Below are 25,478 nucleotides of genomic sequence, written 5' to 3'. Positions count from 1 at the left end.
GGAATCTTGAGGAGGCTGGTGCTTTAGTGAGGTGTGGTCCTGGGAGGTTTTTGGACTTGCTAAATGCACTAGTCCAGCCCTGATTTCTCAGCATTCCCCAGATCAGTTCATACAAACAGCCAAACATTTTGTATGTCTGCAGGACAGTAGTCCTCCTTTCTTAATTGGAAGAGCAGCACTGCTGTGTGTGGGCAGCTGCTGTTTTTTTGTTTTCCTTTCACCCCAGCAATGACTGTATTTCCTTTTTCCAGGTAGCACTGCCTATGAACTCACCTTGTTTAATATATAAGAAAATTTTTAGATACCTCAAGATAAAAGGCATCCATAACACTGCTTCAGAATTAATGGTGTTGTGCCAGCTCCATCACTGAGTTTATGAGTCTTGGCTTCTTAGACTCTCATAAAACAGGTAATTTATCAGTTCTGTTAAATGAGAGAAAGCACCCTCCAGCTGAAGTCAGAAACGTGCACGCTTTGATTGCATTGGTAGGGGAAAAGAACATTGTTAGACAAGCTGTCATACTGTAACTAGACCCGTGCTGTGTTTTATTTTGGAATTAAATTGTCTAAATATTGAAAAAGTGTTCTCCAATTATGATCTTGAAAACAAGCATCAGCTGGCCTTTTTGCTTGTGTTGTGTTTTCCTTTTTTAAACACAGCACCACCACAGGTATTGTGCCAGTGTGCTGAGGAATTCTAAGTCTCACTTGTCATTAGCACCAATGGCTTTTGAACTGGAGCTGACTTGTCTTAGTCCATCTTGAAATGAGAACCAAGAAAGCCCACATCTGAGAACAAAAAATTCTGGAAGTGTTAGAGGTGCTCTGTCTCCTAAGAATTTTAAGACACTGTAAAAACAGACATTGTTACCCTCCCCCCAGACCAACCACCTGAAAAACTAAGCAACCAAAAAACAACCTTGGGAGTAAAGAAATGTCTTTATTTCTGGTTACAGGTAGGAAGTTTAGAGGCAGAGAAGCAGCCTTGCCCATAGTCCATAGCAGACCCAGGCTAAGGACAGACCCAGACCTCCTGCAAAACCATTTCTCCCTGCCTGATTGTACCAAGCAACTTGCTAATTTCAGAGTAATATTGTTCCAGTTCTCAGGCTATCTAGGCTGATGTAATATTTTTGGCTAGAATCAGGTAGATCATAATAAATTTTCTGGAACCATTTCCAGTTCTCTGTTTCTTTTCTTATAAACAACTTCTTCCACTTGGCAATTTCGATTTTTCTCAGAATGCCAAAAATATGGATAAGTTTTCTACTAATTTCTAAAAGTAAATCTTACTATTCTCTCTTAAAAGCAGAAGAGATAAATTTAAGGGATCCTACTTAATTTGTAACTTTCAATATTTTAGTAATTATTTCTACAGGACATGGTGGCAATATAAGGGAGTGATTTTGTGGCAGCTGAACTATGTAGGCGTTGCTACAGTCTCATCCATCTCCTTTTGCCCCCCAACCTTTTGCCACTGTCCCTTTTATGCCTGCACTTGCATTTATATTTTTATACAGTGTTTATGCTAAGGCAAGGAATTGAGCTTTACTAAGAGAGGAGGGCAGTACAAAACCAAACCAAAACAAAAAGACATCCCTCTGTTTGCTAAAGCATTTTATGATACAGCTGCACAAATGCCAATTCTGACAAAAGCAGAGGCTAGGAACACAAAGCTCAGGGTAAAAGCAGAGAGGCAGGGGCACAGCTGCTCTCATACTGGAAGTAGCTGAAAGGAAGTTTAAAACAATGTAGGTGGTAATGAGAATACCAAGCCTTTAGCTCATTTTTAATGTGCTGGTCTCTTTGAGATACTACCTCTTATCTGTGTCAGTCTGCATGGAATGGGTGATGTGGAGACATGGTTGCAGTCTGGCCTGAAGCGTAATATTAGGATGATCTTTCATCAGGTCAGCTCTTCAGAGAGGTTGAGAAGTGGTTCAGTCTCCAGACAAAGATAACAGGTTAGACAAGTGCCAGTCACCTGTGGGGCAGGTTGATGGGAGAGCTGTCGTTTGAGTATCCCCTGGTGTTTGTACTGCAGATCCACAGTGACCCATGAGAACAGCCAAAACCCTTGTTTTTACTGACCCAAGTGTCCAGGCACCTCATCTAAGACATAACATGGGGGCACATGTTGCAACACAAACACAGGACAAACATTCCTCTTTTACTTGTCCAAAACTGTAAAAAAAAAATAATAATTAAAAAAAATACACAACTCTTACATCTGAGAAATGGAAATAGCAGAGGCTGTAGTAGCTGCAGGACTTAGATGTATTTCCTGCTCTCAAAAGCTGCAGCTTTTGCCACCTTTCTGTAACACAATGGGTTTTTAAATACTAGGTGTTACAGCTCTAGCTGCTGCATGTGGCCAAAATTGAGAGCTTTGGGCTTGACTCCCACTGAATTTTTCTCTGTGCATACCCATTTTTTTGCTATCTTCTGTTTTTGGTGAAAAAAACCTGCAGTTGCAATATTTGATTGAAATATCTGCTTTTTGTGGCGGGCTTTGTGTAGATTTATACTCTAGCATCATCACTAGGTACTGAGAAAGCTTTTCCATCCAGCCCTTGGCTAGGTTAGTACTATCTATGACCTGCTGGTTTAGTGGTAAAAATGGTATATAGGGAGAAACTTGAAGAAGAAGTGGAAGAAAAGCCTCTCTTTTACTCTAGAGATAGTTTGGTTGTGCTGTAGTGACCTTTCTCAAGGTGAGCTGAAGGAGATGGAATGCTTACACCTGGGTGAGACACCCAGCAAAATACAAACAGTAACAGTGAGCTGGAGTTCAGGACTCCTGCTGGCTTTACACAGCACAGAGATTTCCACATTAGTTGCTGTCAGCATGGAGACCCCTTGGCATTATTAGGTCAAAGAAAGGTGCTAATCCATCACAGAAAATGGCTCAGCACTTGATTTATATTCATTTATCTTTGCTCTGCACAAATGCTTTGTTCCTTATCCCTCTTTGAATCAGGCCAGCCTAATATATCGGCATCTCAATCATCATTTGGCTCCTACTGAGATGAAGAAGCAATGGTTGGTCCTGCAGGGCCCTAACAGTAAATTGGTGATTTATTAGTAAGAACAGGGCAGGAAGGTGAAGAGGATCTTGAAGAAATTAGGTAGTTAGGAGACTGCACCATTTTTCTGTTCATGTTTGATTATTCTGTCATGAAGAACTGCAAAACAGCAAAACCGAAACAAAACTGAGTGTCTTCAGTTTTCAAAGCACAGAATTAAAACATTGATTCCTTTAACTTTGTAACTATATCTTGCAATTAGCCTGCTAAGGCACACGTGGAAACTGAATGACTTTTCCCAGATAACTACAGTGGCATTAGGTTCCACTGGTGTTAGGAAGTGACATGTCCAGCTCTGCTGGATCACACTTTGTTTATTATGCCACTTTTCAGGGACTGAGGTGAGGGGAAGGGAGACAAATTATATCAGAGGTTAAAAGGATACAGAGCGTATTCCTCAAGACCCTGAAAATTTCTAGGAAAAATAAAACATTTCCAAGACAAGGAAGCAGAAGTGGCTCTTACTTATTGGACTGTTTGCCAGTGCTCTCCCATTCTGTCACTAATTCTTTCATCAGGGAATGTTTGGGGTTTATTTCCTGTTCCTTTCCCATCATACTTCTTCCATGTATCTATTTCCAGCTTCTCTGAGTCTCCTCTGTGCTCCTTTCCCTTCCATATTCCTTTTGTATTTCCTTTGGGGAAAAGGTGGGTCTCAAGTGCAATTTCAATTCCAAGTAAGTCTATATTGTGGAGAACCTGGGTTTCAGATCCGAGTGTTAGGTCCTATTTCCAATTCCAATCTTTACTCCTATCTGCATTTTGAAGTCCACTAAACAGAGCTGCAGTGCAGTCTAGTTTTAGCCTTTACCAGGTTGTCCTATTTTAACAGAACAGTCTCTTATGCTTCAGTAATTTGGTGAAAGGAATAGAGTGCCATTTGAGGGGAAAAAATTCTTAGATAGTTGAGCCTCCCCAAATCTGCATCTGCCATCATTCTAGCTTTTGCTTTCCTCCGTGACAAATTTTAAAAGCTTTCTAAGACATTTTTTCTTGGCAGTAGTTGAAGCTGTTAGTGTTACTAGACTATAGTGGTTGCATACAAACAGCTGGATCCAAAAAGTGATTACTTATGTGGTATGGGATTATTTATGTGGTATGGACCTTTGCTTTTCAAGTACTTCCATGCTGTGCTGCTCTGCTGCACAGCACTAGAGATGCTGCACGTTGCCATCAGAGAGAGAATTGCAGTGTAGAGCAATACAGTTTGCATTCAGCAGAGAACCAACAAAATAAAAAAATACTAATTTTATCTTACAGCCTAATGACTGCAGAACTTTTATAGACAAAGGTAATGCTATGATCATTTATTTTTAAAAACTTTTCCAGCTCTGTTATTTTTAGTCAATGAAAGGATCTTCCTCTGAGAGCTAGTTTTCTATTATTTTCCTGTAGGAAGATCCCCTGTAATCTTCACCACCAGTGTGTGAGATGTTGCCATAGGAAGATCTTCACATGTAGGAACAAGCTTGCAAGATACCTGCTTTTTTTGTGTGCAGTTTGTGTCCTTCCTCAGGTCATCTTCTCTAGTAATTAGGTTGCTATGATCCTGCTCTTTGAATAACCCCTGACTCTGGTAAGTTATTTTAGCAAAGTATCATCCAGGATTACTTGAAAAATAAATGGCTTTCTGATTTTGGAAGTTATTAGAAGAGCAGGTTGCAGGTAAGAAGGTAGGCACTCTGGAGTTTGTTTCCTACCCCTCAAGTCCTGCAGAATTTCCAGCAGTGTTGGGGACAGGACCAAGCTTCTCTTCTGGCAAAAAGTGCAAGAAATGCCACTTTCTTTTGCAGTTAGCAGTAAGAGTTCCGTAACATTTAAAGAAATTTATTTTGGTTATCTCTCTGGAAGAAATGGCAGGTGCCACAAAATCACAATGTTATTTCTGCTTACTGCCTGTGAGAACAACCACTGTGGTATTTGGAGTGCTGGCAGTGTTCTTGCTAAAGCTCATCTGTTCACATGTGCTTGCTCTCTGATCTACACAGTATTATTCCTCTTCTCAGTGTCCCTGTGTTTGCACAGTATTTTAAAGCAAAGAGAACTTGTCTTGCTTTGAAAAATACTTCCCTTTTCACTTCTGCCATAAGGTGATTTTCCTCATTGTTTCATCATCTCACCTGAAGGAGGTCAGCTCTACAAATAATTGCTCCAAGTGTCAAGACAATAATTGCGTGCAATGAAATGGTGTAATTGGAAACTCACGCGCAAGAGAGCTTTAAGAAGATAGCACAGTGACAAAATCAATTTGGTTGAATAGCTGAATCCATTACAGATACGGTGCCAGGGTGTAATAAAGATATCACAACATATTCTTCCTGTTTAAAAATCATCCTCTATACAGATGCCATGTTAAAAAGCTGAAACATGTGGTAGTGTTTTCAGATTCTTCAAAGAATTGTAGCCATCCAGTCTGAGCACTGTAAAATGTTGCTGTTTTTTATGCTTATGCAAAAAAATATGCTGTTCTAGAAGAAGAATACAGGCAACCTGTGTTGTTTTGGGGTTTTTTTCTCAGCTATTTACAGTTATAAAGCAATGCTGGGGGTCCATTAATCCAAGTAGTTTCCTGACCAACTATTTCCATCTTAATGTAAAGGTCTATAAATAATATAGTGGCAACAGCACTCTTTTGAAAACAAAATTCAAAGAGGTACTGTTTGAAAAGGGAATACTTGCTTAGGGCAGTTATATTTAGGGCTCTAATGGAAGTGTAGAAGTTATGCTTTTTATACAAACTATAAATGGCTACAACCAAGAGACTTTGAAATGCATTTGGCACTTGTGCAATGTGAAGGACAGGCCAGAGCCTTGTAGTGGAGTTGTCGGGTTTTTTTTTCTCTGCTAGCTTTCCAAATCTTGCCAAATTCTTGTAGTTTTGCTCCCCCTGAAGGGTACATTCAAATACAGATATTGTATCTACTCTTTTGTAACTGGTGTTAAGCCTTGGAAGGCTGAATCCTAGGAAGAGTGCAAGCATGATGATGGTGAGTAACAGAAAGGGGGACAAGAAAGAAGAATGCAGATACCAAAGTATAGAGTAAAAGATGTGCTAGAAGCCAGAGCAAGTGGCCACATATCATGGAAGAGAGCCTAGCATGAATGTAGATGGTATGAAATGGTCCTTTAGGACCACACATGGTGTGAGCAATAGGCTAAGGTTTTGCAAAGGTAGAGGCATAATTCAGCAGCTAGTGAGTAAGTGGAATTCCTCAATTCAGCTTCTGAGTCTCTAGACAATTGGTCATTGTTGACAAGATCTCCAGGATGCTTTGATGTGAGGAAGCAGAAAGTTGCAAAATGCTGTCATTACCAATTGGCTGTATTGTGGAGGAAAAAAACCTGCCGAATTCTTCCAAGGGTGTGTTTGAGGAAATAAAAATTAAAAGAGAAATAATTTCTGTTCTGAGGTACTCATAGACAGTAAACCCTGTCTAGTGGCAGGTCAGACACCAACATTGTTATCTGTAGGTTCGATGTTTGTGTTTATACTTGTCCCAAAACCTCACACTCAGTAAAACTAATGTTGGGCTCCAGGCAGTTTTGGGGTAAAAATGACAAAGCTTGTGATTCATGAACTACTCATGCATGTAAATGCTGCTGTGAGCAATTTACTGTAGCTACACTGGCAGTAGTAATAGAGATTAAACCCCAGGTATCAAACCTACAATATTCTGTGTTGTTGTTTTTCTTGTGAACTATCCAGGCTACACCCACCTTGAGTTTTGTGCTGTCTGGCCTATGACTCAAAACCTGAATTATTTTTGTCTGCGGGCATGGTGTGCATGTGATCATCCTAGTGAGACTCCAAAACTTGCCCTCTTGAGGTCAGACTTCATGAGCTCAGGACTGTGCTGTGTTTCACTTAGATAAAGTTTCAATCTTACATTGAGTGATGGATGCATATTCCGCCCTAACAAAATCCAAACTGTGCAGCTGTGCATCAGAAGGTTGGTGCTGCTGACAGTTAAGGGAGAAAATCCTTGGGTTGTCTAAAAAAGACCAGTCCTTCTGAAGTAGTTTGGTTACTGCTGAGTTCTTATTTCCTCATGGCTTTTTTAAAGTAAGCATACAATAAACAGCTCTTGGGATGCCCTAATATTTTAAGTCATTCATGGGTGTAATTGCAGTCTTAATGTTTATTATTAAGTGACCACAGTTTTTAAAATTCTGGTTTAATGACATGTTTACTACAGCCAGGAGAGTCCAATCAGGGTAGATTTTATCAGGCCAAGGGCTCACCTGTGCAAAGAAGTTGATAGGCAGAGGGGTCATGTAGAGTAAACTCTTGGAAAAGATTGTTCTGGAATAGCTCAAGGGATTGTATGGGATTATTCTGGAGTACTGCTCTGGTCTGATTCTACATCTCAGCATTCCCTAAGAAAAGGAACTGGGAGTGACAGAGGATATAAATTTACTATCCTCTTTGTGTTTGGCAAGCATACAGATCATGGGATGTATAAATAGAAGAATTGAAGGCAAGTAAAGAGAGGTCATTATGGCGTGTACAAAGAGCTTAGTCAGACCACATCTGGAGAGCTGGGCACGATTCAAAGACCATATTTCAGGAAGGACAGTGAACAATAAGGAAGGGATTAGAAGAGGGTATTGTAGAGGGTATGAGGGCTCTAACTTGTGCTTGTGCCTGCAGTTGCTGCACTGCAAATGAAACTAGTTTTACTGTAAAAACACCTAAATTGGAGACTTCTAAAGAATTCCAAGGGAACAGGGAAAGTGATAAAAACCTTTCTCCCTAAACTTTGTAGTCCCCACAGTAATGCTGCTAAAGGACTTCAAGTTTCTGGAGTTGACATTGTTTGCCTTTTGTATCTCTCTCTTTCTTAATAAGGTTTGTTTTTAAACTTTAACACATTGTTTATTGTGTGTGTATATAAATATTGTTTCTTTATAATTTATTATGTTTGTTTTATTTGTCAAAGTAACTATCCCAATATTGTACCCACATCAGAATCAATATTAGGCTCAAATTAATTTTGCCTTTCTTAACCTCTCAGTTGGGTAGAGCTTGTATCATAAGCTCCTCTTCTTGTACCATAAGCTCTTCTGAGGTGGAATTGTAACAGTTGAGTCCTTTCATCTCAGAAGTAGCTCTGCCTTGGAGACCTTTGGGCTTGTTCAAGGTAAAAGGGCTTTGTAAAAGAAAGATGAACTGTTGCTGAGGGACAAAAGAATGCACTGTTGACACATAAAGGAAATGGGGACACTGCTGAGGTGTTGAGTAGCATGAAGGAGTAAGTTGAGAATGAGAAATGAAGCAAGAACACTGCTTCTGTCAGACTGTCCTTAATGGGAATGAAGCAATATCCCCATTTTCCAGATAAGTCATCTGGGACACTGAGATTAAGTAAACTGGTTGCGATTTACACTACTAGTTCCTGCTACATCTTCTGTCTGTTGGACTCAGAATAATTTATTGGCACAGGATTCTGGTTTTGTATTTCTTTCACAGTGTTCATAGTCTATTTATACCATGTGTCATAAAACTTTCTCATTGCTTTTGCCATTGATATATCTGGGGTTTACTCCTTAATGGGCCTTACTGGATCCTGAAAATAAGAGTCCTAGAAACGTAGGTGGTTTTATCTCTCAACCTACCAGTCTAGTGTGGGACTTGGCCTGTCCTTGCACCCCGTATAGAAGATCCAGTGCCTTGAAAGCCATGTGTGCAAAATTGTAATGGATCAGCCTAGTTTTAGGGATGTACTTGTTGTCAAGCTGGCACACACACTCCTGTTCAAAAGTAGTTATAGTCACAGTATTAGAAGGTGTTTACAGTTTATATTTACAGATCATATTCTCTAATTTCTTTTATTGTGACATAAAATAGGCAACATAGCTCTGCAAACCTAGACTACAGCCTTGCAGTCCTGCCATTTATTTCAGATCTCTGGATCCAGGCTGTGAGAGCATTGGTTCCATGTTGGCCAGTTCTATACAGACAAAGTCTAATGGCATAGAGATTCTGAACTGGGAGATGTGTACTCTACAAAGATCCTGATGTACAAGCTTTGTGGTTGCTTCTCCTTCTTTTGTCTATGTTTCTCCATCTAGGAGATGAAAATGAGGACAATAACCATCTTCTAAAAGCACTGATACCTTTAATCTTACAAAGTATGCTGCTGCTTAAGACAAAATTTGCTATGTCATTTGGCAGTCATTAAAATACAAGCCAAGGATGTGTTCCCTTAAACTTATACTCAATTAAGTCCTTGGAGCCAAGCCAGGGTAGTGGTTGCCCAAAAGACCATAGGGATGTGGAAGTGGGGTTAATGACTCAGTAAATACTGAGTGGGTACAAAACCAAGGCCTTTCTCTTACATTTATAGTAATTTGCAATTGTGTATATCACAGCTGGATTAAGATATAATAGTTCTTAAACATAATTCCTAGCTTCTCCCCTTCAACTTCCAGCCCAATTCCACTATTTTCTTAGTGAAAGTGAGGCAAAGTATGTCAAACATTTCCAAGTGTGGGATGAAGACTGGGCAAGGCACAGTTAGTTACTGGGGAGTAAGGAAGCATTTGAGTGTGCCCCATCTGTGGTGGTGCAGACAGAGGGTAGTGTGACAGCTCCATCACGTTGCAGAAGCTGTCCTTTTGGGCCACGAGGTGCTGCAGTGACCTGCAGCCCAGAAAAGGGGTAGTAGATTTTGAAAGTGCTTTAAAACTCTCTTTTGGGATGTTGTGATGCTTCGGTTGAGTAGTACCTGCTAACAGTGAGCTACATGAAGGACCAGACTACATGCTTCGAGATAATGCATCTCTGATAACATTCCTGAAGTCCAGGCAAACTGCACTTCAATAACTGGAAGGGGACATTGTCTCTACAAGCAGTTGGACCAAGAGCAGGAAGTCCACGTGAACTATGTGAATCAAACAGATCTGTCCAGGAGTGTCTGATTAGGATAGCAGCCCTTTGATGGAGAGATTCAGTTGAGAACTTGCAGAAGATTTAAAGATCTTTTCTCTCTGCTTGAAGCTCCTCCCTCTTCTACTTTTCCTCCTGTGTTCAATTACAGAATTACTGTTTAATGTGACTGCAGATACAAGCAACTGTTTGATTTTTCTTACTGCTGACAAAGACAAACTGAAAGAGATGCCTCCTTGCTTTACAGCAAAAGCCACATTATTTTCCTATATGTTAGCAATTATATGCATTGTTTCCTGATCACAAGTCTTTCTCACAATCTATAGCATGACTGTATTTAATTATAGAGCCTGATGTGTTTAGATTTGAGTGAGGTCTATCAGAAACACTTTGGTTGCCTGGTTTTGGAGAGATGGGGAATGTTTGTTTATATTCTGTCAGAATGATCCTCTCTCATTTCATAAAACAAAGGAGTGTTGAGCTTTCCTAGCAGTGGTAGTTCAGCAAGAAGAAAACAACTCCAGAAACTGGCATTAATTTTAGATAGTGAATTGATTGGCAAGTGGGACCCTCATGACATTGTGTTGCTTGGTAGGATGGGAAACAAAAAAAACAAGGAGAGTTTTGAATGCTCCTTGCTATGAAGAATTACAGGACTTTGTGCAAGGTGACAGCTATTTTGATGTCACTGCCAGATCCCCATGTGGGAACTGTAATTGCAGTTGATGTGGTTTTTACCAGGTCCATTGAAATCAGAGGGATTGGGCTGTTCACTTCAGCATAGTCAGGTCATCACCATCTCCCTTCAAAATTTTGGCCTTCCAAATCACAACTCAGTTCCTTGGGATCAGCTATCATTCACACCTCACAGAATGTTTCTTATGAAGTTTATCACAAGCCAAGCATTGCAGAAGTATGCTGATGCTGGAGACTGAAGATAGTTTTTCTTCCTTGGTTTCCTAGTACATTTTTGTAGCATATTTACAGCAGTTTTGATTTCACATAAGTGGCTTTTTGCAGTACTGGGGGATTTTAGAAACAATTTCTAATGTATGCTTACATTCCCAAATTATCTTGAGGGCTTTTGCTTCTGGTCAGTTTTGCCCAAGAGATACTTGTTTCCTTTTGTGCTCATTGGAATTTATGGTAGTGGTAAGTAACAATGGCCACTCCTTTAGGTACAATGCAAACACAAGACACAGAGACAATCCTGGCCCAGAGAACCTATTTTTGTCTGGCTAAAGGGAGAAATCAATACAGATTATATTGTCTCATAGATTTTACTAGGTTTATTAGGAAAAAAAAAAGAAAAAAAAAAAAAAGCATTTTTTTCAGTGTCATTAGTTTCTAGTATATACCCTTGTCCTAATTGTATTCCTCATTCTTTGCCTAACCTGGCATGAATACAGCCAGTGCATTTGTGAAATAAGAGAGTTAGTATCCTGGGCAATTTCCATGAGGAATCCCAGACAAGCAAATTCAAGTACTTCCCAGACAAGTCTCCTTGGCCCTTTGCCATTCGTGAGTGGCCCCATCTTAACCTCCAGACATCATGTAAGTGTTTGAAAGTCATCAAATGGCTGATGAGTTAATCACTAGGAAGTTGTCTCCCAACATGAAGGATTTAGATGAAAGTAGAGAGCACAGAGAAATCATTACAGTGAGGTAAAAATGATGGCTGCTCCTTTTTCATTAGTATAATGTGCAAAGGGAATGACGTTTGAAGATAAGTTGGGTACTTTAAAAAGTATTTGAAATATGGATTTTAAACATTAAAATCTTAAAATAAAATCCAGGTAGAAGTGTATGTTTGCTTATACCTTGATATCAAAAGAGCAGAACTTGATGCCGGCCTCTGAATTACCAGAAGACATTCAGAGATGGACCCATGATTCCTTCCAGAAGTTGCCTTGCCTTGAGGACTGTTCTGATTGCCCAGCTTGAGGAAACCACACAGTGTTTTGCACAGCCCTGCTCATGGGAGGAACCACCTTCTAGCCATAGCTCGCAGCAGAACTGCTTTACTTCTTAAAGCATAAAGATGTCCAAGAGTGTGAGCAGACTTTTCCCTGGACCTAGCTCAGGCTGTGGAAACATTTTCAGTTTCTATTAAAAAGCGTGAAATTACAGACAACAATTTCAAGATCTTGAGGCAAGCAGAATAATTTGCGTTTAAGGAACTGCCTAACTGGAATTTCACCCAGTCGTGGCTGCCTTTTAAGATCATTGGCAGCCAGTACCCATGAACAGGTTTCATAAATTAACTGAGGTAGAATAAATATGCCTTTATTTCCAGCTGCTATTTCAAAGGCTGTGGAAATATCAGAAACAAATTGCTAGTCAGCTGTGCCTTAATCACAGTACTACAAACATGCTTTCTATTGGGCTGCTACAGGGTGTTGCCTCATGGCATTTTAGAGAGGTGACTTAGTTCCTCGTGCTCTTGAGGCCTGATTTAAGCCACGCTCAAATTAATAGGCTCTCACTAATTTCACCTGGGTTTGGTTCCCATAGTTAAAATCTTGGCTAATTAAAAAATAAAAATGAAAAAAACTGTGACCAGAATGCCAGGATACAGCCAGGGATGTGTAGGAAACACAAGGGAGCCCACATCAGAGGAAGCATTGTAAGAACAGTGGTGTGCATGCCTGAATGGTTCGTTCCTGTGTGGTAATTATGTGCTGTTTCACATTGCTGTTCTGTGGGGAAAACACGTTCTTGAATGTCAGGAAATAAATTGGCAGTTTTAAGGTGATTTCAAAGAGAGTGTTTTGACATGGATTGATTTATTTCAGTTTTGTTTATTTAGCTAGCTATGATTAAAAGCAGTGTTGCCACAAATACAAAAATCCAGACATGTGAATAGAAGTTGCCTTTATGGTTTATATGAGTATAACACATTTTGACTGTAAAGTTCTTGATTTGGGTAGGAGGAGAGCAGGTACCACCATCTGGGGTACAAGCAGGAATCACAATGCAGTTGTGTTGTTATCAAACAAGATGCTTTTAATTGGTATTAAAGACTAAGTCCTGTTCCTACTTATACAAGTGGGCAAAGCTTGACTGCGGATGTCCTTGTGGCTGAATTACTGATCTGAAGAGCAAAGATGATTCTTTTCCAACCCTGTGGATATGCTGGAAACATACTGAAGAGAAAATTATAATAATTGTGGGGCACATATATACTTTACTGCCCATTCAGTCACTGACCCAAGAGCAGCATCAAGAGGTGTGTTTTCTCATACCTAGGCCTGCTTATACCTATCGAGACCTGCCAGATATGGGGAGTCTTCATGAAACTTTTTGTAGTGAGGGCCTGAATCACGCCCCATTTCCATCCCAGGGAGAAATCCCCAGTGGCATCATCGGGCTTTGGCACATGGCCAGAGTCTCAGTAACTTCCTTATTTCTCTCCCATACATCAGGGATATTCCTCAGCTCTACCAAGGCTGATGAGAACATGAATCTTGTCCGCAACTATCTGGCATGAGTAATTTTTCCAGAAGTAAATAAATCATCCCTGTTCCCTCTAACCCACAGCACCTGGCAAGCTGTTAACTGAAAAACTGAGAAAATGTTGTTTCATTTGTGAGCCAACTTAAATAATTCTATAAGTCTTTGTTTTTAATTCCTTGTTAGAAAACAGAACCAACTGGAACGGGCTGGCAGAGGAAATGTACCCCTTTTCTCCCCCCCCCTCTCTGCCTGCCTAAGTAATGTAACTGCTAGTTTCTGGTTTTGCCTCTGTAGAATTATATGCCTCTATTTGAAACTTTTGACAAATAGGTCTATTTTCATTTTCCCTCTGCCATAAATTCAATCCATATGTCTTAAAACATCCTTTCATAGCTTTAACATGGAAAAGGAAGTGGCTTAGGGCTCTGTATAGGAGGCTGCAGTGTATTTCAAGCAAGCTCTTCTAGTTTGCATGCATCACTTTGGTTAGCTCTTAAAGCCTTTACTTCCTAATTATTCAGGTTACAGAGGGCATTGGCAGAGTTTTCTCCATTAACTAACAGTGATGTACAGTGAAGAAGCACAATAAATCCTTCCCTTATCCTCCAAATATCCAGGAAGTTTTTGATGCAGCCCTTGGCTTGACCACCAAGCAGGATGCAAAGAGGATGTGAAAAGGGTAGGAGAGATCAATTCAGTGTAAAATTTCAAAAGAAAACATCAAGACAAAGAAACAAAGCCCTTGCACAATGCACTGCTGTTCAGCTGGTGGGGTTTTGTTTGACAAGAATACACAGCACCTACATGACAGGAGGTCACTGCAATAGAAGTAAAGTATCTCCCCTTCTAAGACAGAACCCGGGTCAGAAGGTGAGGGTGGGAAGGAAACATGGGTCTAAGTTGAAATACAGTGGTATGGCTCTGCATGCAGCAAAGTTGAATACATCAAAAATACAGGATACAGCAAGGGTAAAGAACATGGTCAGTCGTGGCTGGAAGTGTCCTCATCTGTCATCATGGCTGGGATATGCCACTGAAATTGTGGGATGGATTTATAATTTAAAATATGTTAGCAGATGAACACAACTGAAAATATGGTGGCAACAATGGTATAAGAACATTGAGTGGACTGCAGAAGGCTTTTTGGAGTCCATCTGCACTGTGCATGCAGTGTCATGCCAGGATTTGTTAGGTCCACTCAAGGTGCCACTAGAGGAGGCAGACCTGCTCACCTACCTCAGCCTCTGTCATGTATCCATGCTCCCCACCTCACATTGGCTCTGGAGGTCATGTTCCCACCCTTCCTTCTGTGCCACACAGAGCAATCATGTGGCCAAAGAGCAACAAAGCTCAGCTCACTAATTTTGAGAGAAACTACTCAACTAAGGGATTTTTGGGAGGAAAGCAGGGGAGGCTGTATATTTTTGGATCTCTATATTGCACTGACTTGTATGGTGGCTGCAGATCTGCCATGCTTGACTAAAGATAATGAGGGAAAAGGATGACTGCGAGGAGCTGGATGAGGTGCCCCTTTTAGAGACCACCTACATCAGTTTCTTTTTGTAGCATCCCCAGGCTTTGCTACCATTCCCAGACAATTCACCCACATGGTCTCTAATTTGCCAGCAATGCAAACGAGTTGTAGGGATATACACAAAGTGGGATAGGGTCCTAATAACAACTACACAAGACTGCTTGCAAATTCTTTGTTCTGTTCAGTTGCTGCAAATGCATGTTCCACATCCACCGACCTAGTCGCACCCCCCATTCAGGGAGGTTGGAACTAGATGATCTTTAAGGTCCCCTCCAACCCAAACCATTCCATGATTCTGTGATTAATGCCTATATGTGCAAGAAAATGGCAGGAGTATGTGTGTGGTCAATGCGTGTGTGCAATATAATTACCTTTCTAATCTCTCTCTCTCATACAGGGGTCATTTATAGAGATGAAAATAACAGTCAACTTCAAAACTTGTGGGTGTAGTTTGGCACATCCAAAGGTTTGCACATGTAGAAACCACAGTCTGCACATTTGAAACTGCAGGCAGGTTCAAAGAACTGGCATAGCCCATGGTTTTGTTTTCAGGGTTGCAAAGATTGCAACAGCCATTTACCTTAGATGGGCTTGAGGTTATCTTCCACACCTCTAAAAATCTAAGGATCTGCATACAGCTGTTCAAAAGCAAGCTGTGTGTGCACAGCTGAGTTGTTGTATAAACAATATTAGAGACTCCTCTAAAGCGTTTCATGTAGTTTTATCTCTACTGCAATTTGTTTCTAGCTTTTAAAGGCTGTAGAAACATCCAGCTTTACTCCCTAGAGGCCTAGTTTCATGTTTCAGCAAAACAGTATTTACAGCACTGTTTGATTTTATTTGAACTGTTCAAAAGTCTTCAAGTCCCCCATGAAAGGTGCCAATGCGTTCAAGTTCCATATTGTTCCTGAGAGTAGAGAGACTTGCTTTTCTGCTGCTGTCAGGTCACTTGTGACAGGACTGTTGTCTGCTTTCCTCCCCAGGTGTGCTGTCCCTGCCTGCCTACTTCAGCCCATACAACGATGGCTCCATGTGCAGTGATGGTCGGGCTGATGCTTATGCCCAGCTGGAGCTCCGAACTCTAGAGCAGTCTCTGTTGGCAACGTGCGTTGGAAGCATCTCTGAACTGAGTAAGTTTTGGATGTGATGGAACAGGGGTTTCCTGCAGTGAAGCAGGAGAGCCAGTCCCTTTGCTATTGAGGTCAGTGGGAGTGTTGCCCTTGTTGACAGTGTGAGCAGCGTCTGGCTAACGTTGTGTAAGATTTAATTGTCTTGTGGTGTTGTTTATGAAAATCACGTTGTTTTATTAGACTACTTCATATTTAATTCACCTTGGGGGTGGATAAGATGTGGTTTTTCTCGCCTTTTGGTAGTGGTGTTAGTGCCAAAAGATGGATGCTTTTGCTTAGGTGCCTCTGGAAGCTTTCTTATGCCTCTGTAGAATGCAGCAGAGGCACCTCCCTCAGACAGCAGAGGGTTCTCTTTGGTAGTGTTTGTGCAGTGGAAATGTCAAGGGTGCAGGATATTAAAGGGAAAGCTTTTTGGTTACTTAAAAACCAAAAAGCAGAGAAAAAAAAAATATCTGAGAGCACTTTGGTAACAAAAACTTGTTCAAAACCTTCTTTTTTAATGCTAACCAACTGAAATGTTCCATTCCTAAACTACTCACAAAGCCCCTTTAAAGTAAACAAAAATGATTTGTGTTTTCCCAGTCTACTTTTCCCTTGCAACATTTCTGCTGGCATCGCTTTCTTAGTCTCCACCACCTGAATGCTAATGAATGTCAGGGCCAGCAAGGAGTTTGCGGGTTTCACCATTTATTTTGCAACCTGCCTTAATTTGAGGTTTTGAAATTCCTTTAACACACCTCTATTTATCCTGGAACACAAGAGAACATTTGTAGCATGGGCCTAAGATTGAATACAGCTTCCTCTCTCTCTTCCCTCATCCCTGCTTGGGCCAACTTGGTCATTACATCTAGTGAATAGATCTCCTGATACAGTTGCCTACTTTTTTTCTTTTTTTTTTAAAAATGTTGCTGCATGTTGCCAGAAAAATAAAGAGAGTGAGTGTGCAAAGGAGAAGGAACGTTATTCTGAGTTGAAAATTTGAATTCCAGATGCATTTCTGCTGTAACTGTGGAGGCTTCTCTGTTAGTATCAACACTAGAGGATTAATGATGTTCTCCTAAAGCGTTCAGATCCTGGATAGTCAGTAGCTAGTGAAGTGGAAAGGCAGAGATGTTAAAAGGTGTTTTTTCCATTCTGAAGTGGGTCCTTAAACTGTGCTGTGTAACAAATGAGTGACACAGCTTTATATCACAAACTGGCATTTTTTAATACTCTGTCAATCTGAACCACTAATAACATTGTCATGTTTAGACATACAGGAGCTTTGCAAGGGTTCCTCCCTAACCTGTGTAACACTAGAACCCCATGGATTCAGCTGGAGGTTGTTTGGCAAATTCAGTGTGTTGCTGTTAGATATAAATGAACAAATAATAACTTCCTAAGAATTCAGAGGGAGGTGTGACTCAATTCATATGTAGCATGTCTAAGTTCAGGGCGCTTTCTCAGGAACCAGCTTTGAGATGGGGCGACTATTTCAGTTCCATCCTTTCCCAGTATTGTAAGAGTATGACACAATAGAGTAATGTTTCCTGTGAGAGTTTTAGGGGACTGTAAAACATAAAGCAACAGAGGATTCTTCCAAGGAAAAAACAGATCCTAGCTATGTATAGTAATCTATAGTAATCATTCAGCTCACTGGTATGGTTGTCACGCTGCTCAGAGATGTAGTGTCTGAAGCTTTTACTGCGAGGCTCTTGAGAGTTTGTAATGCACCACAATAAAAGGAGGGTAAACAGGGTGTGCCCAAAGCAAGCTTATTGCACAAGACCAGCTTTATGTGATGCATATCTGCTGTCCTGGGGTCATTGTGCTGTGAACTTATTAAAAAGCTGCAGTCTTGAAACCCTTTCTGAAAAGAAACTGTGTGATACAGGTTGCCTTCTTCCAGGCCTTCTCATCTCCACCAGGACACTGATATAGAGGCAGGTTGGCTCAGGTTCAAAAACCAGAAGAACTGAAAGCTCAGAAAGCGCCTGGATTGAGCTTCTTGCAAGCCTCAGAGGCAAATTCCTGGCAAGCTTGAGACAATCACAAAGATTGGCTTTCTAAGAAGAGAGTCAAGTGTTGTTATTCTGGAGAAACCTGCTCAAGTGGGAATGAGGGAAGAAAACCCCTAAGAAAAGGGATTTCTATATTGAACATCATTCATTTGCCACCAGTGCCTGAGTGGGAGGGTGGAACGTCAGAAGCCAGTTGAAAGAAATGGGACAATCTCATAATGAAGTGGTGATCCCAGTGATGAGAATGAAGTGTTTGCACTGGTGTTTACTGGCTTCACCTTGTGAAAGCTACACTCCCAGGCTGGGCAGTGGACATTTTACAAAGATATCAGTAATTTTGGTGGGCAGGCTAGAAACTGATCTACATGGTTAGAAAAACAGCTATAAAACTGGGTGGGAAAATGACTGTAAAGCTGTTGTTCTGAGTGTGTGGTGACTGGAAGAACGTTCATTCTAAGTTTTCTAAGTAACAACTTGTCATTTGAAAGAAAAGTAAATTTCCAATAAAACAACCTGCAGAATGGCTGCTTGAGGACAGCTTATGCCTTTGTGGAAGAAAAGCAAGTGTGTGCACAAAAAACTTTTTTCCTAGCTGGAAGAGATTTTATTTAGTTGAAAAAGTGTACAGGAGAGGACTGTGGACTAATAGTAAAGAGGTGCTTTTGCATTCTTTCTCATTGTACAGGTGATCTGGTGTCACGAGCAATGCACCACATGCAGTGCTTGAACACCATCCGCCCAGGAATGAGCCCCATTCGGCAAACCCGGCAGCAACAGCCTATCTCCTGGTCCCCTGATGCTCTCCACACCCTCTACTACTTCCTACGCTGTCCTCAAATGGAGTCTATGGAGAACCCCAACCTTGACCCTCCAAGAATGACCCTGAACAACGAACGGTATGTAGGCTGGTCAACTGTTAGTCCTCAGGGAGTGAGGCTGAAAAGGTCTCCTTTTGTAGAGTAACTGCATGTGCATGGGCAGCTCAGGCAGCTTCCTGGGATGCTACCTATCAGGCATCAGTTATTCCTGCAGTCAAGCCAGATTATGTTGTCAGCCTTGCCAAGTTTACAAAACCTTGGAATTGGAACTGGAAAGTGAGCTGTTTTTGCATGCAGTCTTTCCGAGCGAGGCATATCCTGTACGCTGCCAACAAGGCTTGTCTAGAGGCACTGCCAAAAGCACATGTGGTTGCCTAAAGCAGGAAAGACCTTACCAAAGAAAATGTTACCTTCTGAATAGTGCCAGTTAACAGTTGCCATCATTCTTGGGAAAAGCAATGTCGTTTGCTGGGGAGAGGTTTGAAAGGATTTATGAACATCCTTCAGTTGATGCCATGTGTCTGGTATAGAGAGAAATTTATATAGGAAGCCAATAACTAAACAGAAAATGCTGTGGGTCACCCTACCTCATGCCAGCATCACAACTGACTCTCAGAGTAGGCCCATTATTAGAGTGGGTCAGAAATTTTCCAGCGGGATGTTTTTTCTGTTAAAAACCTCCCCAGTTTCCTTCCCTCCCAGCTCCTTGGCAGTCTGCCTGACAGGCTGGTGGCAGGGGAGAGCTGAGGAGCTCTCAGAGCCCTGGCCACAAGTTGAGTTCCTTGACAGGTCAGGCAGCTCCTGCTCTCTTGCTCCTCAGCTCAAAGGCAGGCTGAGAGACCTGCAGAGACACCTCTCCAGACTTGTTAGGTTTCCCCAGACTTAAATGCATATCCGGTTTTGTATTTATTTCAGAAGTCTTATCTAAAAGGGAAAATCTGGTTTCTGATTACTTCTGTTCAGGAGTTATGTTAGCTTACTCTTTGGATTTATTTTAGCCTACAGGACATCAGGCCAAAAGCTCTATCCTGGCCCTTCCCAAAAGCAGCCTTGGAAAGTTTCATACTGTTTCAGCCTTGGTTGGGAGGTTTCATAGTGTTCAGGTGTTGTGAAGCAACATTTACAAAACAAAAAGCTAAGTGCTTGTTGAACAGGTGAACAGGGAAAGGAGAACATCTGTGCAGCTTTGCAAATAACATGGTTTCTTCTTCCCACCTTGAGCTTTACTGTACTGGACCCCAGCTTCTAAAGTTGATATGAAATCAAGGTAACATACAAATAATTAATTCTTAAAAATTCATTCTAAAAAACCCCACAAAAGTTAGTCCTTTCTCTCTTCTTCTATCCCCTTCTGCACGTGTGGAAATTATGGTGCTTTTCCCTCTGCTCCATGCTGGGTAGCCTGTTTGGGTTTTTATTGAGGCAATGCAGTCTGAGAGCAACTGCCTTCAGACAACTGCCTTCAGTCTGTGCATTTCTGGTGCTGCAAGTCAACTGCCTCATGCCAACCTAAGTTTGCCTGCACCAAGCCTGCCAGATGATTTCAGCAGCCCTAAAGGCTTCTTGGAGCTGCATTTACCACCAATGGAGCTGTGACTGATGGCTTCATGACCAGAGCTTGACTAGTCAGGAGTAAGACCTTTTGAGAATAGTAGATCATTAAACTGTCTCCTTGTAAGACTGAATTTTCAGGCCAAGGTGCAGAGACATATACTGGACAGAAGGCAGCTTCTGTAATTTCAGTCCTGTTAAGTTACTTTAGCTTAAGGAAAACTTCAAATAAGGAGAAGAATATTAAACTGTCACTCTTAAACTGCCCGTTCTGCCATAATATTTTGCAAGTGGCTCGTTTGTGTAGCTACCTCCACTGGCCACTTGTTTTCATTTTCTTTTTGTTGCTGGACCATCTTGCTGTACTTTATTGTGGTTTGCATTGGACCAAGGTCTTTTCAGCTCTGGTGGGTGCTCAAGTGTTTTATAAAGTAAAGAAGATTGTCTCTGTTTGTCTGATCCTCCCTCAAAACCCTTTCACACACAAAAAACCCAACAATCTATAAGCAGAGCTGTAACATCAGAGGGAACCAATATGGTTTTGTGAAGAAGCAAGAGAAATTAAGTGAAATTGAATAAAATAGGAGGAAGAGGAATGTCTGCACAACTATGAGCCCCTTGGTAGCTCTGTTTTTTGAGCTCTCTAATCTTAATGAAATACCCTACCTAGTGTAATATTATTTATTTTGCTTTATGTGTTTGCACACTGTACAAAAAATGAGTTTTCATGGGGCCAGAGTCCATGAATTTGTACCACTGGTTCCCACAGTTGTACAGCTGAAGCTGCTAAACAGCTTGTATCAGAAATGTAGATTAGGCTTTCTGTTTTGTGTTGTGTTCTTGTTCTTTTCACTACTCCCACTGTAATGATGTTACTGCAGCAGCTACTTGTTTTGTACACTGAGGATAATAAATCAGTTAAATCAGGAGTGCAGTTATCTCTCCAATTGCTCCCAAACAATGCTCTTCACATGGTTCACTGGAGATTTTTTGGAATGCAGGCCGCAACTCTATTCTATTTTAAAATCCACAGTAGATCCTATAACAGCTAGTGTAAGGGAAATTTCTACCATCTTTTTTCTGACCAATACTTAGCTGTGAAGGAAATTAGAGGGGATATATTAAAATGGAGCAAAACATGACATTAGGGGAGGGAAAAAAAAAAGCAGAACCTGAGGACCATCAGTTTAAACAGTTGGCTTTGGAAAGTTTATGAATCCTGGGATTAAAATTCATACTGCCTAGTATACCAGAAAAGAACATCCAACCCTTCCTTTCATTTGTTCCAAGATGTATTTGTATGTGTCTCACTGTACTGACCTTGCACATTATTCAGTATAGCCAGTGGGATAAATATTGCTAGCAGCACTTTATACAGGACATGGTTTACTCTTTCCTAGCTTAAGCGGAGAGAGGGTTGAGGCTGCATGTGAGATGCTGGACTCATGGCATGACTGATGAGGCCACTGATTCACCTAATGTGACTTGGCAAAGCTGTGCAGCCCAGTTTTTTTTATTCTTTCCTGAGCTGTGCTAAATCAGCTGCAAACTCTGCATTGCTCTTTTGTGCATTTGTGCTCTCTCTCTGGAATATACTTGTGATGTGCACTGCAACCCCAGCTTGTTTTCTACGGAAGAGAATCTCGGTCACAGACAAGGACAATGGCACTGACCTATTCTGTGTTTGCTGGTGCTTCAGTTTCCAGGCTGCTGTGTAAGTCTTTTGGTACTGAACTCCAATCTGAAATGTAGCAAAGAGAGGCTGTTAGAGTTGCAGACTTGGTAAAATCTGATCTTGGGAAGATCTGCAAGCCACGTTGATTTAGTGGAAAGAGCTGCCGTTGTTCAGTACATCTAAAGACATGACAACCTGCTGTTCCTCTCGTCTGTGAGCTTTCTGTGTGTCTCACTGCAGTACAAAGTGCTATGAAAATCATAACACTGTAGAGTCTGGAAGGTCTCTACTGTACTTCAACAAGAAAGACAAGCATAGAATTCAAGTTCTGAAACCATGCCTAATGCAGGGTGTCATAAAGGGCTTTATAACACCTACCCAAGCTTCTGAGCATATCCTGCAGCAAACTGTACAAGGTATGAAAGCATACACACTTGCACTTAGGTATGCAAGGCACCCCAGTGAACAGAGCCAGCTTGAACTCCTATAAGCCTTATCCATGCTAAACACCTTGGCAGCTGATGAACTGAGGTGGGTAAACTGTTGAGTCCTGCAGGAATGGGGTGGATGTAGTCATCTCTCTAGAGCTTGGCAGATAGAGGAGCTTTCTGTTTTGGCCTCCAGCATGTGAGTTATTTGGGATACCAATAGGTTGCAACTCTGGAAAGTTTGTGAGTTGGTTATGTCTGGTACTGATACTTACCTCCAGGTAAAGGCAGTGAAGCAGAAGGAGAGGAGGCAGAATTAGAGAGAAAGCACCGAGGTGTCATAAGCAAAACGTTTGAAACATTCCCTTCATGAATGCAGCTGCTTGCTGTATGGCCAAGCCATGACCCACCTGGAACCCTCAAATGACCATATTTGCTGCGTGGACTGTAAAGCAGCTGCTGTTTGGTGTCAGATAGGCCACCTGAGGGAAGTGTTTTGTAAATACAGAGTGCCACTTGTGCAGTTCTTTGGCAAAAGAAGTAGACCCTGAGGTGAGAGCAAGCTCTTTAACTGGGGTAATGATACACCTGACTGCCTGAAGGCTAAGAGCTGGTCTTTGTCATCAGAAAGCACATCTGTCTTTGTTGCTGCAAAAAGGTGTCTCTGCTGGGCAGTATGGAGTTTGAGTTTCTTAGACATCATAGTCTGTATTGTGCCAGAGGTCAGACAATGTGCTTTTCGACCCGAAAGAGTGAGCAGATGGGTGACACTTCCTCTCTTTCTGCTCTGTGTCTGCTCAGGGTTTTTTCCCATTGCTTATGTCAGGCTGCCTGAGCTTGGGAGCACTCAGCAGTGTGAGATCATGTCCCAGAGTTGCAGAGCATGTTTGCTGGGATTGTTTGGGGTACTGTGACTTGAGAAGGGCCATCCAGAGGTAAACGAAGTTCCTTTCTCCCTTCTCCACTGTTTCCCAAGTGAAATATACAGCTTTTGTCTTATTTTTTGATGATGTGTCAAGGCAAAAAGGCTCCCTCAATTATATTTAGGGAGTATTTGTCTCCTCTCCATGGAGCACAAATCAAGGTTAATATTATAGTCTCATTTTACATCTGGGTGGACTAGTCTGCCCTACTAGTTAATTGACTTGGCTAGGATAGTGGTCTAGCCTTAAAGCTAGAAATAGACCCCATTGACTGCTCTCATGCTCTCTCTTTTTGGTTGCCATGTGCATGAAGCATTTATTGTAGGAAAGTCAGCATGATCTAATACCTAAGAATAGACAAAAAAACCTGAATCCTTCTTCCTTGTGTAGCTGATTATCATCTGTGTGTCTGGTAGGCTGAGTTTCCTCCTCTTCCAGCTACCCTATTAAAAAAAAAACACCCTCTATAAATTGTGTTTGACTATTGTTGATCTTGTTTATCTGTAGAATGTTTTAAAAGTAATTCAGGGCTTGTCCATCAGTGCTTGTAGATGCAGCCATGTCAGACCTTTCTGAGCTATCTGTGCCAAGTTTTGCACATTGTCTGAGTTTGCTGGTGCATCATTTCATTCCAAATGTCAACGAGTATAAAACCATTTACATCAGCAGAAGCACACAGACTGTACCCATCTGACTCTGTGGGTGAAAATCCAGTAAAACACTAGTGAAGTTCCAGAGCTGATGGAGGATTTGTCAGCAGCCAACAGTAAAATTTGGGGCTTGCCAATTTGGTGGAAATTCACAGCTCTTCAGCTGGAAAAGCTGTGGACACTGCAAGAAGCCAGCTGCAATCACACAGGGGGCCACCTCGCAAGGAAAGAGAAAGCTTCATTCTGTTTTCCATGTGCAGGCATCTAGGAGACTTGCCTCAGATTTGCTGCTTCTCTGAAGGAATCTATTTTGTGATGTGGCTGTAAACAAAGCTGGGATCCCTCGGTTTCTCTCTTCTCACAGGAAATCCTTCAGAAAGGCTGCTACTCATTCTGCTTTCAGTTGGGTGGTTGCTTTTATCTATAAGGTTCAAAAGAGGCCTAGCATTTTTTTCTGCTTCCAACAGGAGTCTTCCCTTGACATGTTACTTCACACATGCCAGGGCCCATGGATAAGCACACAAACCATATTTTTCAATAGGTCAAGCAGGATAAGTGGACTAGTGCCTGCTGTCCTGTGCCACGTTAGCTGGGCAGGAGGCAGGAGGTGAGGTATCTACTTGGGCTTTCTCTCTGTGGAGTATTGCCAGCAATGCCTGCTGTGAAACATTATTTATTGGGAAAGGATGAAAAATGCATCTGATGCTGCCAGACACAAAGATTGTTGCATGCTATTTTTGAGTGCATGCTATTTTCAAATCCTATGTCCTGCCAGTATTTGCGCTATTGATTTTGATTGGTATTAGCTAGAACACTTGGTAACTTTTTGTCTGGTGGTGTATAATCCAAATTTACTCTGGCAAGTGTGGAAAAGAGAAAAGGGCCTAAATGAATAGTTTCTGCTACAGTGTCAAAATCCCATCCAAGCATCCCATGACTTGGTGGTGATCAAGTTTGCATCTAAGCGTATTCTGCATTTCGATACAAATGCTCATGCTCAGACCAGACTGAGCAGAGCAGTGGCCTGATGACCTTATTTTATCTTTCATACTTTGTAAAATTCAGATACATCAGAGAAGTGCCATTGACTTCTGCTGAGAGAAAAATAATCTCCAAGTAGTCTGTGCATCCACTTTCCTACAGAGCTACTTTAAGAGCCTTCTGGGGTAGTTTCCCTTGCAGTGGTTGATGCAAATAGAGAACCCCTCTGCTATGGCTGTTTCTAAATCTCCAGTGACCATCTGATGAAGATGGTCACCTCATCACATTTTCTAAATTTCATGTTTTGGAAGAGCATTACTTTGATCTTACTTAGTACCTTTTTACTCGATGATCTCT

The 25,478-nt window shown here is 41.4% G+C and overlaps 1 protein-coding gene across 1 annotated transcript in view; it reads left to right on the top strand.

Annotated features, from left to right (window-relative positions):
- The window catches only part of ABTB2 (ankyrin repeat and BTB (POZ) domain containing 2), a 137,656-nt gene that overhangs the window by 75,747 nt on the left and 36,431 nt on the right, over positions 1–25,478 (top strand). Inside the window, exons 4-5 of the mRNA XM_010007451.1 lie at positions 15,949–16,095; positions 18,781–18,991. Of these exons, the coding sequence (XP_010005753.1) occupies positions 15,949–16,095; positions 18,781–18,991 (358 nt within the window). The remainder of the gene's footprint in view (positions 1–15,948; positions 16,096–18,780; positions 18,992–25,478) is intronic.

Source organism: Chaetura pelagica, unplaced genomic scaffold (assembly GCF_000747805.2).
Source record: "Chaetura pelagica isolate M959 unplaced genomic scaffold, ChaPel_1.0 scaffold401, whole genome shotgun sequence".
Lineage (NCBI taxonomy): Eukaryota > Metazoa > Chordata > Aves > Apodiformes > Apodidae > Chaetura > Chaetura pelagica.
The sequence above is the reverse complement of the archived record's forward strand: the minus strand, read 5'-3'. Positions and strand labels throughout refer to the sequence as shown.